General features: G+C 45.5%; 1 protein-coding gene across 3 annotated transcripts in view; it reads right to left on the reverse strand.

The window, feature by feature from the left end:
- Myzap (myocardial zonula adherens protein) overlaps positions 1–15,393 on the reverse strand; it is an 87,335-nt gene that overhangs the window by 47,375 nt on the left and 24,567 nt on the right. For all 3 annotated transcript variants that reach the window (XM_039081753.2, NM_001014211.1, XM_017595740.3), the window contains exons 3-7: positions 12,466–12,621; positions 8,947–9,039; positions 7,329–7,442; positions 4,109–4,261; positions 1,083–1,208 (exon numbers count right to left, since the gene is read on the reverse strand). In XM_039081753.2, the coding sequence (XP_038937681.1) occupies positions 1,083–1,208; positions 4,109–4,261; positions 7,329–7,442; positions 8,947–9,039; positions 12,466–12,621 (642 nt within the window). The remainder of the gene's footprint in view (positions 1–1,082; positions 1,209–4,108; positions 4,262–7,328; positions 7,443–8,946; positions 9,040–12,465; positions 12,622–15,393) is intronic.

Raw genomic sequence — 15,393 nt, forward strand, 5'->3', positions numbered from 1 at the left:
ATATACAACTGAAGTAAAATGGATTCCCAGATCTTCCTCCCACAATGTACTGTGCCAATTTACTATTACAGGGAAAAAACAAAGATCTATGCCTTGATTAAACCTCGAAGGACACAGATAAACCAGACAGTGTGGTAAAGTGGGGGTGGGGAATGGGGACAGGGACAGAGACTCTTACAAAAAAAGTATGCTGTCCGAGAGAGGTCACGATGTGAGCCCACCACCTCTAGACAGAGGTAGAGGGCAGTCCTACAGCCAGAAGGAGGAAGAATGGCTTTCTAGATGTGGGGATGTCAGAGCTCAGGATGTGGAGGGTGGAGCTTTCGAGGCAAGTGGGGTGGGGGTGGTGTTATCCAGGATGGGGAAGTGGGAGGTTTCAGAAGGAGAACAAATGGAGAAAACAGACAACACAGGATCTACTTGGATGCTGGAGAATGGTCCTACTAACTGGAGAAATGTACATTTTGAGACAGAGACATTGGGTTGTTCCAGAAGGAGGGAAAACGGGAGTAAATGAACAATCAAATAAAATGCCTGGGCCAGGAAGATAGCTCAGTGGGTGAAGGGTTTTCTGTGCAAGCAAGAGGACCTGAGTTCAGATCCCCAGCATGCAAGTAAAAGCTGGGCATGGCAGTGGATGCCCGTGACCCTCGCACTGTGTACACTAACACATGGCCAAAGGACTGGGGAATCCTGGGAAATTGCTGGCCAGCAGCCTAGATGAAATAGCAAACTCCAGGTTCAGTGAAAGACTCTGTTTCAAAATTAATTAATTAATTAATTAATTAAGAAGGTAGAGAATGGCAGAGGCACAATGCCAGCATCAACTTCTCACCTCCATGAGGGCACACATGAGCAAGGGCACCTGTGCGCACAGTGCACACATGCATATAGCACGCATAAATATGAATGAAGGAAGGAAGGAAGGAAGGAAGGGAGGAAGGAAGGAAGGAAGGAAGGAAGGAAGGAAGGAAGCCCTTGATTCCTCTTTACATCCAACCTCATGACTCCCTTCAAGGACAAAACCTTCCAACGGAACCCAGCCACGTCTTGTGCACTCTGTTTTAGGAGCACACACGCACCAGGAGGACCTCCTTCTCCGCGCTGTGCTTGCGCTGTGCTTCCTGCAGCTTCTCTTCATACTGACTGTACAGCTTTCTCGTCATCTCCCGCATCACCTCAGCATTGGCTTCTTGGGACGACTCCACCTGCAAACAATTTCATTGCAGAACTGTGCTTTGCCCCTCCAGCATCTCCACACAAGAGGACAGAGCACGAGCCCCAGGGGTTTGCAGTAGAGAGAAGCAGGAAGCAGGAGGGCCCAGAGAGAGGGAGAGAGGGAAAGAGGGAGAGAGGGAGAAGGTGGGGAGGTGGGGGGGGGGAGAGAGAGAGAGAGAGAGAGAGAGAGAGAGAGAGAGAGAACACAGGTGCTTCAGAGGATTAATTTTTGTCAGAAGGCCACTTCTTAGTGGTCTCAGTTGGTAGTTTTTTCCAGAACCCATGAAAGAAAGAAAGAAAAAGAAAGAAAGAAAGAAAGAAAGAAAGAGAGAAAGAAAGAGAAAAAGAAAGAAAGAAAGAAAGAAGAAGGAAGGAAGGAAAAGTGGAAAAGGAGTAGGGAAAGGAAAGGAAACACCATGCATGGTGACACACTCTCATAATTCCCAGCACCGAGCAGTAGTTGGAGACAGTCAGATGAGCCCCAGGGCTCACTGGCCAGCCAGCTATAAACAGCAAGCCCTGGGTTCCTGTGAGAGACCGTGTCTCAGAAGACAGACAGCTCCTGAGCAACTGTACTTGAAGCTGACTTCTGACTTATACACACATGCACCTTATGTGCGACCCATGCAAGATTAATTATTTTAAAGATTGCTTCTCCAATCAATCCCATTCACGGCACTGAACAACCACATCTCTAAGTCAGGCCTTGTTAAACCAAATACAAAATCTGCATTCATCTTTCCCACACTGCATGCTTTGCAAACTGTCATCCTTGAGAACATCTTGGCCTAGTGTGGTCACTGGGCTGGGAGCCTTTGGTGGCCAGCTGGAACTGGCACTGATTGGGAGAAGCTTTGGAGCTAGGGTGGGTGTGGTGGATCTCCAGAGATGGGGTCTTCTTTCTGGCCATCGGCCTCATACCACTGACCCGATGCTGCTCCTACTGGGATGTGCCCTCGCCCCTCCCCCCAGGCTTCTGCTCATCTAAGGCACCTGAGCTCTCAAGCGCCTCTGAGAAAGGGAGGCACCCTTTGGCCTTAATGAATTGCATGGTGTTTACTCCAAAGATGTGACAAGTCCCTCTTGATGCCTTTGGATGCTCATCACTGGGCAAGAACTCAGGATGGAGATTCTGGAGTAAAGGTTATCATTACCTTAGACCCCAGGTCAACCCCACACACCATCTCTACTGCACAGGTGGCAGAGAAAAGGGCTCTGCCTGAAGTCTGTCCATGCTACACTCCAGTCACACCAGGCCCCTTGAGTCCCTGGAACTTCTTTCATTTTTTAATTTGAAGGATTAGAAAATTTATTTGAAGAATAGAGGGGAGACACTCTATTTAAGCTCTAGTGCTCAGCATCGATTTCTAAAACTGTAGGCGGAATGTGAGGGATCGGACTTTCAGGCTACCTTGTCATGCCGGATGACACACTACCCCAGAGAAAAAAGGAACACACAGGGCTGACCCAAACAGTAGGTGCTCAATAAGTGGTTGTGGGGCAGATACGCAAAGGTTTAATTCAGAAACTTCTGACAACAACAATCTTTTCTTTTTTAATTTTCAAAATTAAAATTTTGAAAGAGCGAAAAATAGAATGTATAAAATTGTAAAAAGAAAGACTGACCTAGCACAGAAGAGATGGCTCAGTGGTCAAGAGGACCTGTTGATCCTCCAGAGAACCTGGGTTCAGCTCCCAGTCCACCCAGGGGGCTCACAATCATCTGTAACTCCAGCTCTGAGACATCTGACACCCTCTTCTGGCCTCTGCGGGCACTACACTCAGGTGCACAAACCCACACTCAAATACACATATAAACACATAATAAATATTAATAAAAACAGAATGAGTCGTCTTATTTGGAGAGAGAGCAAAAGGGGGCTGCTATGTTACACAAACCTGATCCCAGGGGAGCTGTAACAGCAAGACCCCAGAGGGGAACAACAGAGTGTCTATGGTGCAGCCTGGCCATCCATATGCCAGATGGGCTTCCTGACTGGGTTACTAGCAGTTCCACTTTTCACTGGCATACTCTGGTTTAGGTGACAAGTTATACCTGATCTACAGAATAGCTTAAGGCTGTACAGAACAGAGTCTTGGAGGAAGAGCCTATGAAGCCACTCCCTTTCTTGTAGGCAATCAAGGGAGAGAGAGAGGTTTCCTTCAGTGGTGTGGTTGTTGGTTGCTAACACTCCCATAAATAATCCCTCACCCACACTTCAGTAAGCAAACCTAATCACACTCACATACACAAAACAACATAAAGCAAAAGGAGGCCTAGCTGGGACAAGGGAGGTGATCCGGGAGAGCTGGGGGCAGGGATAAGAAGGAATAAAGAGGGCACAGATATGGTCATTTGATGTATGGATGCTATGCATGGAGATGTCATATGGAAACCATTCTGTAATAGATGCTTTAAAAACCCCACAGGATAAAAACCTGGGGAAGCCCCACTGGACTTCCAAGTTTTAGAAGTCTAGCTTAGGCAGCCTAGTGGTCAAGAAGGACAGATCTTTGTGGGGTGTCTACATGTGTAGGGCAAGGATTGTCCTTGGGACTTTAAAGAGTATATGCACAGTGAAGGGAGAACCCTTCAAAGCTCCTGGGTATATCCATTGGCCTTCCCAATAACATAGCCATAATGTCATGCTGATTCTAGGAATGCCTTGAGGCCACTGTGGTTAGCTATGTAGTTAGAAAGGCACGCCCTAAAGGAGTGTTTATGCACTACCCCAACTCTAGGTGGGACACTGTGAACAGACACTTCCTCCTCCTCATCTTTAGACCACGCCTGTAAGAAGCTCTGATGAGAAGGAGGATGGAGAAGGGAGCTGAAGAACTGAAGAGGAGAGAGAAGAGGGAGGTCCGAGGGGAAGGTCGACTGCCTCACCCTCATCTTCAGCAGCTGGTTTTCCATTTGAGCAGCCTCCAGCTGCCTCTGCTTCTCTCGCAGCTTGTCCATGGACGCTTCATAGGTTTGCTGCAAATGTCTGATTTGATCCTTGATGTTGCTGTTTTCCAAAGTCACATCCACAAGGGTTTTCTATTTGGGTGAAAATTAAAAAACAGGCTGTGGGAACACACACAGCAATTTTGTCTCGTGCTGCAGCAGCTCTCAGGTGGGGGTCCAGGGATCCCTACAGTGGCTGAGGCCTGTCCCACTGTGGTTAAACGGACCACAGCTTTCCCTACAATCCCCAACAGCTGTGGACTATTAGACCACCTACTGCTTAGGGTGGGAAGATGAGTTAAATAGAATCTTTGCCAGGGAAAATGATCATAATAATATCATGTGACATTGGGGGGTGGTGCAGGTATAAAGTAGTAATCACAGGCCAATTCCACTCAAACCCATGATAGCCCTCACTACCGGACAGAATTGAGATTTATTTTATTGTTTTTCCAACTTTCCCACGTTTTTTACAATGAAGTAAAACAAAGTACTTTACAGAATAAAGATAAAGTTTGACAATGTTGCTTGACAAGTTCAACATTGTTGCCTGTTAGGGTCTGTTATAGATGTGGCTCCCATGGTAGAGAGCTTAGCTAGTGTGCTGGTTAGTCAACTTGACACAAGGGGAAGGGGTCCTCTGGAAAAGGGGATCCTCAATTGAGAAAATGTCTCCATCAGATTGGTGGGTGGGCAAACCCATGGTGAATTTTTCTTATCTGATAATTGATGTGAGGGCGCCTAGCTCACTGTGGGTTGTGCTGCCCTTGGGCAGGTAGACCTGAGTTCTATAAGAAAGCAGCTGAGCAAACAAGTGAGTAGCGCCCTCCGTGGCCTCTGCGTCAGCTCCTGCCTCCAGGTTCCTGCCCTGTGTGAGTTCCTGCCCTGACTTCTTTTGATGATGAACTGTGTTGTGGAAGTGTAAATCAAACAAACCCTTTCCCTTTCCTCCCCCAAGGTGCTTTTGGGATGTATTATAACAGCAATAGAAGCAAACCAGGGAACCCAACAAACCCAGAGATCCATCCCCAACACTACATACACGACTTGTGGTAGCTAACTTAAGTTGCCAGGAAGATCAAATTCAAAGGCATCCTGGACTACATAGTGAGTTTGAAGCCTCAGTTTCATGAGACCCTGTCTAAGGAGAAAGGGAGATGCTATTGACTGCCTGCTGCTCCTGGACACCCAGGTGGGTGGAGCTAATTAAATTAATAATGCTGCTGTTTATTGCTTCCATCTTTACCTAATTAATTAGAGAGAAATGATTCCCATAATCTCCAGACTCTTACCACTAGACACTGGGTGTGGGCATTATCTACCACATCAGATTGAAAGACTCGGAACCAGATGGAGTGTGTGTCTCCCCTGTCCTGTGATGGATGGATAGACGGCCTCTGAAGACTCCCCATCCCTCACTGGACAATATACCTCTCGATCCTAAATCCACCTGAATCACCTTAGAAACGGTCAGTGGAGGGGAGAAGGTATCAAAGGAACACTGAAGCCATCAGAGTCTCCCAGAACTTCAGAAGACACCTAGCCTAACACCCAAGTCCTTCTGGGAGAAAATAAATACACAAACACTTAGCCTTGACCAGGAGACAAGGTTCTTCTAACCCTGTCTCTGCCACTAGCTAGACGCTTAATGTCAGGGCATTGATCTCCGCTGGTCTCAGTTTACCTACAGTCTGTCTATAGCTCTACTTTTCTAAGAAACAAAGCCAAGAGTCTGTTCTCTATCAACAATAACAAACAAGGAGAAGAGATGGGTGGCAGAGGCTGGGATCTTGCACAACTAAGAAGACAATGAGCTTCAGATACGACCAATGGTGTAATATTCTAGTTTTACGGCCCTGATTTTTATAGCCTGGAACTAAGAGAGACTAAGGATCCTTGGGTTAGGGCTAACACTGCTCTAATAAGAAATCTGTGGGGGATAAATGTCTAGATTGTCAGCTAAATTGCAAATGAGAAGAATTTGCCTAAAATATACTATTTTTCTGGGAAGAGAATCCAGAGACACAATGCAGACACCAGCAGGTCTAAACTCAGGGAGGCAAAGCCGTTTCTGAAGCTGAGGAGTGAAATGGTTTCTAAGAGGGAGAGAAAGAGAGACTTGGCAAGTCCCCTTCATGATAGGAAGAAGGGAACAAAGGGCTCCTGAATAAACTAGGGACTTGGCCCAAGGCCGGGGGGAAGCTGGCATACACAAAGGGGAGCCAGGAAAAGCATGGGACTGTGGCCCAACCAGAAATGGGCATCCCAGACAAACCCAAACAGTCCTGTCCCACCCATTTCTGGAAGCTGACCAAGCTCTGTTGCCTCTGGGGCTCCGTCAGCTGTGGTTGATGAATACCAAGTTCTATGAGAAGTGGAGGAGGCCAGTATGGCAGTCTGTTTGCTTATCCACAGAACTATTTGCATAGGACCAGAAAGTATTAGAAACCAGTGGGCTGAATTTTTAAGAGGACATAAAAAGATAAGCCAAATAAACTTAGAGGGTGGCAGAAACGATTATTTGTGTATTTGAAAACTGAGACCAGAGGCTTGCTTTGAACATCTTCAAATGAACTTGCATTCTGGTCAAGGGACTATGTCGTTGGAAGTGTAAAGACTGAAAGGCCTTTAACAGCTAGCTCAGAGCCAATCTCTGGCAGTATGTCTTAATTAAGAATGTGTGTCTACTAAAAATGTCTTCATTCTTTGGAACACATGACTCTTTCCAATGTAAAATCGTGTTTAAATCAAGAAAATGTGCTTGCTGAGAGAGCTTCTTCTTGTGAAACGTTACATCCTTTCTTTGGATGAAGTTGTCTTTTCTGTAACCAAGTGGGACTTCCTGAAGCACCAGAGCTACAAGGAGAAAGTAGTTGATGTACTGAGTAGACAGACACACTGAGGATCTAGGGAGCAGGAGACGTCTCTATGTTGGAGCTGAGCCTAAAACCTCCTTGACATGGGTACCTGGCAGAGGCTCAGCTGGAAACATTTCCTTCAACTTCCTACCCACTTTCCAGAAACTGTCTTTACTGTGGCTGTGCTTAAAGGACCTTGACCACAGGGAATTCTGTGACTTTTCTGCAAATGGGCCCCACTCCTGGTTAGGCTCATCTGCCCTGTAAGAGAAGGTCCCAGCTAAGGAAAAGCAGAGGGATACCTGTAAGCCAACAGAGTCCAATGCCAATGCCGAGTTCATGGCATTGAAGCTATCCAGAGCCGATGCCTGGGCTTGGATGTGACTGTCTAGATAGTCCTGCTGAGCATGGGAGACCTGGGGAGAGAAGGACAGTCACTCCAAACCAATCCACACGTCACAGGCTCCAGGGAAGGGGAAATCTTCTGAGAGCAGCCACTTCTACTTAAGTAATATTTACAGTAACACTATAGAATACAAACCAACATCTGGGGCTAGGGAGCTAGCATAGTCAATGAAGTTCTGTCAGGAGAGAAAAAACATGCTTCTTTTTCCTTGGTGTGTATTTCACTTTCCATCTCTTAAAAACTATTACAAATAATTTAAAAAAAACATTGTTTCATGCATGAGTCATTTTGCATGTGTAGGAGCCTATCTGTAGAATAAATTTGTAAAAATAGAATTTGAGGCTGGAGAGATGGCTCAGTGATTTAGAGCACTGACTGCTCTTCCAGAGGTCCTGAGTTCAATTCCCAGCAACCACATGGTGGCTCACAACCATCTGTAATGGGATCTGACATCCTTTTCTGAAGACAGTGACAGCGTACTCACATACATAAAATGAATAACTCTTTTTTTAAAAAAGAATAGAATCTGAGGGCTGGGAATGTGGTTCAGTTGGCTGAACATGCGCAAGGCCCTGGATTTGATCCTCAGCACAGCATAAACCAGGCATCGTGGTGCACACCTATAGTCCTTTCACTGGGGAAGTGAAAACAGGAGAATGAGGAGTTCAAGGTCATGTGACTTTGAGGCCACTCTGAACTATGCAAGTTTTTTTTTTTTAAGTAAAAAAGAGTAAAACAGATTTTTAGAGAAGGCCATTAACTAGAATTCATGTGGGTAGGGGCTGGAGAGATGACTTGGTAGTTAAGAGTGTGTAGTGTACAGTTGTAATGCAATGTAAAAAAGATTATTAGACATTTTCCTCTGAATAATAAAGTTCAACCTGTTACTCAGAAGATGTCCTCTCAGTTCCTTTAAAGTATGACTCCATTCATTAAAAAGCATGAGCTATTCAAACATGTCCAGGTCACTGAGTACAGGCCCCAAGTTCCACCATTCTCTCACGGCCTCAGAGTTGGGGTGACCTTCCTTCCATTGCATTAAGATGTGTATCTGTCTTTTCAGTTGTTAATTCTGTACCAGCAGAGATCTAAATGCTGGCAGGATTTTGGTACTGTTATTTGTATGGCCTCTCACCAGCCTGTAACAGCCCTCAACGCCTTAGGCAGTTGACGAGATGTTCAGGTGTGGTCTCCCTGCTGATTAGTTGTAATAAAGATCTGACGGCCAATAGCTGGCACAGGAAGTACAAGGGCGGAACTTCCAGGCAGAGCGGGACTCTGGGAGACTCAAAGAGGACTGAAGGGAACAGACAGATCAGAGCAGAGAGGTGAAGAGTTAGCCATGTGGCAGGTCATAGTGTTAGAATAGTCAGTTAAGTTTAGACAGTAGCTGGGAGACTGCCCCAGCTAACGGCCTAAGCTTTAAACGATATTAGAAATTTCCAGTCGTTATTGAACCACTGATGGGACTACAGAAAGTCCTGTAATACCGTAGTGCTGAGGTGTGAACTCACCGACAGGTCTTGGGTGAGCTGTCGGATCTTCTGTCTCATCTCATCATAATCTCCGTACATACGCTTCCTCACTTTCTCCAATGTAGCCCTCACCTGCAGCCACAGAGATGCTAGTTAGAAATCAAGTTATAATCTGTTCCTGAAAGATACTGGAAACTTTATTAATAAGAGAAAGACTCACAAAAACAACCCTTAAGAATAAGACATGTAAAAAATTAAGTGGCAAGATTGCTCTTAACATCAAGTTAGAAAAAAATAGAAACTATCAAAGCAATAATGTCTATCATATATGAAGATAACGATTAACAAATGTTACGTTTTCCAAACAATAAGCTATAGGATGATACACTTGACTGTGTTGAGACTCACCCATCACCCTCAAACCCTGTTTTAACAAAGTTCACCCCTTCCAACCACATGTCTTTACAAGCAGGAAGTTTTTAACTAGTCGACTGTAAACACATGGCTGTGAGGATGAAAACACTCCAAAGAAAGCAGCAACCTCTAATTTTCTCTCTTCTCTCTCTGCTCCAAGTGCCAAAAAGCAATTAAATGTCTAGAATGTGAGGTAGAAAAATGTGAGGCCTGAAGGGGTCATAAATTCAGATGTCAGTTTCTCAGTAATTATCAACAGAACACACTGGGTATAACAGGGAGGAGTGTGGTCCTCAAACCCTCACTCATGCTAACACTGTGCGACCCTGGACGGTGGGTGGCTAGCAAAAGTGCGTTAAGTGGGAAGCTCACACCCAACCCTGTTTCCCCATCTTCTGGTGTCCTTACTAAAGTTCTTGGGAGTCTTCCAACAGATCAAGAAGTCTTGAGGGAGCTTCCTCCAGGCAAACTCTAAGCTGCTGGGCTTCCAAATGGCTGAAGGGAAGCAGTCTGGCTTGAGTGTAAATGTTTAGCAACCGTGCTGGAAGACTTGATACTAAAGGTATTTTTGTGGAAGAAACACCCTGTTTTGCTTTCAAGGTTTTTTTCTCTTGCTCGTACTAGGGATTTAAACTCAAGGTCTCATGTATGCTAGGCAAGAACTCTAATACTGAGGTACATTTTATTTTAGAATGGATATTGGAAGAGATTGGGAGAAGAGAGGAGTCCCCAGTTGAGGATTTTTTTGTTTGTGGGTTTTTTTTTAAGATTCTATTTTTAACTGTATGTGCGTGTGTTTATGTGCAAGTATAAGTACCAGTAGAAGCCAGAAGATGTAGGATCTCCTAGAACTGGAATTACAGATACTTGTATGATGCCTGGCATAGGTAGGTGCTGGGAATCAAATCTGGGCCCTCTACAGCAGGAACCCTTAACCCCTAGGCCATCTCTCCAGCCCCCACCCAAAAGAGTTCTAATAGTCTACGTTGGCCACAAACAATTGGGAAAACAAGGCTCAAAGTATGACCCTTCATCCAAGAGGGCGAATGACTCTTTACCACCCTAGCTGGCTCTTGTGCTGTCTGTCAGCAGAGGTGAATGGGTGGAACCTTGAGCTGGGTGTTGCTGCCACTGAGCAGTGTAGGACACCAACAAGGCCGGGGTGTCTCCCATCAGGGAGCAAGGGCAACAAACTCATAAACACACTGAGGAATGAGCAGGCTGGGCTGTATCTGAAACCAGCCATTAAAGGTGGGACCTAGGAATTAACTTTGTATTGCAGATCTTTGTGGAGGTTGGGAATTTGGGGTCAGAACCAGTTCTGTGATTTCAGTGCATATCATTTATAGCTGAGGATTAGCCTGGACCTGCTGTGTTTGTCTTGGGCAATTTGGGAGTCTGAGCTCTACTTAGAAGGTTTACTTCCAAATTAATCCCAAGTTATATGGAGCGTGTAAATGAAACTCTAACTATTTCCTTGAGAAAGGACTGCATTGTTTAGCAATCTGGGATGAAATATTTTGCACGATTAAAAACAATCTTTAGGAGATCATATAACTGGGTGTTCAAGACTAGTGGTTATAATACATAATGAGTGTGTGCGCGTGTGTGTGTATTCATGTGCCCATGTGCATGTGAGCATGTGTGTGTGTGATGTATGGACCTGTTTCTGTGGGTGGTACATGTATGTATGGGTGAATGTGTATACATGTGTGCACATGTGTGAAGGTCAGAAGTTAATATGAGGTATCTTCCTTGATCACTCTCTACCTTATGTTTTGAGGTAGAGACTCTCACTGAACTTGGAGGTCACCTAGTCAGCTACGATGGCTGGCCAGTGATCTCCCAGGACCATCCATCCTGTGTCAGCCCCACCAATACTAGAGTTACAGATGTCAGCAACTACACAGTTTTTACACGAATCCTGGGGATCTGAACTCTCAGATCCTCATGTACTTTATGGTCTTCTCCCAGCCTATGCATGTGTTATTTTAAAAAACAAACAAAAACAAAGCTCGTACAATAATAGCTAAGAAAACGTGGCTTTGCACATCATCTGCCCCAAATCGAATGAAGCTCACAAAGCCTAAGGCCTACAGAGGACAAAGGGGCACAGTAACAGGAACCTGGATCTGTGAGGATAGAAGCGGAAGCAGTGAGCTCACAGGCATGCGGGGGACTTCTCAGCCCAGTTCTGACACTTGCTTCCCCCAGCACTGAGCCACGGGTCAGTGTTTGGGGCCCATGGGCATCAGAGAAGTTCATTTCTCTCTCATCTAACTAGTCTGGTTTGAGCTCAGCAGCATCAGTCAGGTTAGTGTGGTGAGGGGACTCTGGCCAGAGAGCCATCAAAGCATTTGAAGAAAAGGATCCAGAACGCTAGCTGCAGAACAGGTGAATGGCGAAAGCGTGGCCACTTGCTTTCTTTTTCACACACTTCCAAACCCTCTTGAGGTAAAAGACAAGAGGAAATACACTAAATACAAAGGATTTGCATTGACTGGCTGAGACCGAACCTTGTCTCCTGTGGTTGACTTCCCAACATTCATTTCAACCCAAATCATTGGTGTGAACCTGCCAGGTTCTCTTACATTCCCTCTGTCAGGGGTTGGTGTGGGATGGGATGCAATCATCCCTGGCCAGGATGGCAATATAGGGGCAACTTCAAAGACTGTCCATGTGGGAGAGACCCAATCTTGAGGCCAAAGATACAGACAACCAGCCCCAGAGCCCAGTTGTGCCCTGCCTGGAACGCCCCATCTCCACTCCAGGTTCATCTCCAAGGAAGACTTTCTTTCTGAGTTGGCGGTTCTCTTACAAATAGCCAGTAACACCGACGTTTATACACTTGCCCAAACGTATACATTATGCGTGTCTAGTATCTCACGAAAAACCACCCAAGAGTCTCACCCACCCAGCAGGAGCCCTGGGTCTCACGATCCCTCTGTCTGGAACAACCACCCAAGAGAAACCTGTTGAAAATTTATACCTCTACCTTTAAGCATCACCACAAAGAAATGGAGAAACATTCCCATCCCAAATAAGACTTTCAAAATGCCTACTTAACATTCCCATCCACGCTTCTGACTCCACCCTCCTAACTACTTCAAAGCACAGAAAACAAAACATCCTTGAGTAGCTCACATCCTTGATGTAATTCATCTCTTCTTTCAGCTGATTGGTGGACCAGCCATACACCACCATTTCCTTCTGCTGATTGGGATCTGATCTTCGCACCACACCATAGACAACACCTTGAGGGAGCTTCTTGGTAGATTCTCCATTGCTTAGTTCTGGAGGCTGGGAGAAGGCAAGAAATGAGAAAAAGAATATACGGCTCTTTAATACAGCAATAAAAATGACCACCCATGTATGATTAAGCATGGCTGGCCCTGGTATCCCAGCAGCAGAAGCAAGGGGGCAGAATCCCAGCCTGGCATATGTTGGTTACACTATACCTGGCATGGGCTGGGTTGCCTACAACTATTGCCCACCTCTAACAGGCCTTTGATCCACCAACCCCATCGGCAAGAACCCTCATACCCCAAGTCCCCAAGGGTACAACCATTTGTAATTCTCGAAAAGATGCCAGAGAAATTATGTCATGAAACCTTGTACTGAGGTGACACTGTTTTCTGCCAGTTCATCTGATGACTTTAGCTGCCTCGCTAACCACAGCCTGAATTGCAGGAAGTGGATGCTGACACTCATCTGGTAGCGAAACTGTCCTAGGAGGGCAGGGCTAACCCTGCAGCCGAGATCCGAGGGAAAGAGGTGGGGGTACCACATGACCTGCTGTGTCCATTTGCGAAATCTTTCTGAAAAGCCAAGCAGAGGTGGTGTGACTCCAGCCCCAAGGAATCTTCCCACTCCGCTTAGCTGGTTTTTAATTCCAGCAGTTGAGACTTGAATCACCAGTAAACTGCAATTCAAAAGTAATATGTCCAACTCTTACACAGCTGTGTAGGGTGAAGGCTTCAGGAAGCCGGAAAGAAAAGTATTCTTTGACCACCAAGAAAATTCCTTTAGACATCTAAAGTTTATAGCCACTTAGCAACACAGAGTTTTTCCTGTCCACTTCATAGCTGAGGCCGTGGAAGTTCAAAGGGCCCAAGTGGCTTGTATGTGACCACACATTCACATTTAGGCCAATCTTGTCTGGTGGTAAGCAAACCTCATACTGTGGGTTGTTAGATGTGGGGAGGAAGAGTAGGGACCTCCTCAAACAACAAAGAAATTTTAAAATAGAAGGGGAGGGGGTGGCTCAGCCAGTAAAAGTGCTTGCCACTAGGCCAAGTGACCTGAGTTTGATCTTTCACATGGTCAAGGGAGAGAACTGACTCCCACAATTTGTCTTCTGACCTCTTTCTTCATGGGCACTGTGGTTCACCCATGAGTGTACATGTACAGGAACACAAAGAATAAAAAAAATAAGATGTCACAAAGAACATTTTTAAAAGAAGTATCTTTTAAAAGAATAAAAGACAGAAAGAGAGAAAAAAAACAAGACCAGCCTGAGACTTCAGAGAGAAGCAGCATTCTTCACCACCCAGTACCTAGTTCTCCCCTTGGCCACCAACTTTTCTTTTTTCTTTCCTTCTTTTTTCCTGTTTTCTGTTTTTGAGACAGGGTCTCACTACATATAGCCTTGGCTGAACCCAAACTCACTATGTAGAGCAGACTGGTCTTGAACTAATGGAGAGCCACCCGATTCTGCCTCCCAAGTGCTGGGATTAAGGGTGTGCATCACCACATCAGACTCAGTACCAACATTTTCGATTACCTTTTTGTAGATTTTTTCCCATGACTTCAGAAAAGTTTTGAAATACAAAACTGTAATTTGCATTTTAAACTATTTGTCGCCACCAAATCTAACGAGTGCTGAATTCATTCATAGTTCATTAAATAGCAAATACAGACCAAAAAGATTCATGACCACTGTTAATGGTGACCACCTCTGAGGAGAGAACAGGGAAATAGGTAGGTGCCAGAGAACAAAGTGTCGGGGGGGGGGGTCCTCCGTTTTCTGTATTATTCGTTTGAGTATTTATTTTACCACAAGAACTTTTAAAGAAAAGGAGGGAACACACGCCATGCTTCTCACTATTTTGTACGAACTTGGGAAGTGATGGCATGTGAGGGTCCGAGGCATCTGGTGTTTGGTTTCTGGTAACAGTTTCTGGTGTTTCCCAGGCGCCCCAATCCAATCCCATGGGTGCTGCTGCTACCCTGGAAGTTTGTTTGTCAGTTCAAGGTCTGGGCTGCTAAATGGTTCGTGGTGGAGCAACACGCCAGCATTCAGATATCCCTCAATTTGCTAAACACGCTAATTAGGAAAAGGAAAATCTATGAAACTCCCCACAGACCGGGACATAGAAGCTGTTCTTCAAGCCCTGGGCCCTGCCCAGTTCCTGCAAAACAAGTTGCTGAGAATGCAAGGCTCTGATGAGACACACAGCACAGATGAGCCCAGAGGTCTGGTGGCCTGACACCAAAGATCCCACCACTTGAGAAACGAGGCCAATACCCGCATAGAGTCAGGTCTGCAATCCCAGCACTCAGGAGTCTGAGGCAGGGAGATTGCCATGAGTTTGAGACAAGTAGGTGCTACACAGTGAGTTCTAAGCCTGTTCAGGCTACAGAGTGAGCCACCAATTCAACAAAGAAAAGGATTTATGTAAAGAGATCTAAGTTACACTGAGTTTACATTCCTGATTTTAAGAATGTGTGCAGAATATTTTCTAAGATACAATCCAAACCTTTGGGGACAATCTCCTCAGTGGCAACAGGATGCCATCTTTTCCTTTGTGTTCTTTTGTGCTCTGGTCTGCTGCTGTTGTTGCTGAATCATTTTTTTATGTAAACTTTTTTTAAAAGATTTATTTTGGGAGTGGACATGAAGTCCTACCCCTGGCTGCAGCTATTAGCATTTGATAACTGCTGAGAGCCAGTTTTCTTTAAGGGTGTGATAGGTCCACCACACTCCGGGGGCGGCCCCACACCCAAGAATATTTGGACAGCACAAACTGGACTGGATTGTTTCTTATAAAGGAGACCAGTGGGCAGTTGGGT

This window comes from Rattus norvegicus, chromosome 8 (genome assembly GCF_036323735.1).
Source record: "Rattus norvegicus strain BN/NHsdMcwi chromosome 8, GRCr8, whole genome shotgun sequence".
Classification (NCBI taxonomy): domain Eukaryota; kingdom Metazoa; phylum Chordata; class Mammalia; order Rodentia; family Muridae; genus Rattus; species Rattus norvegicus.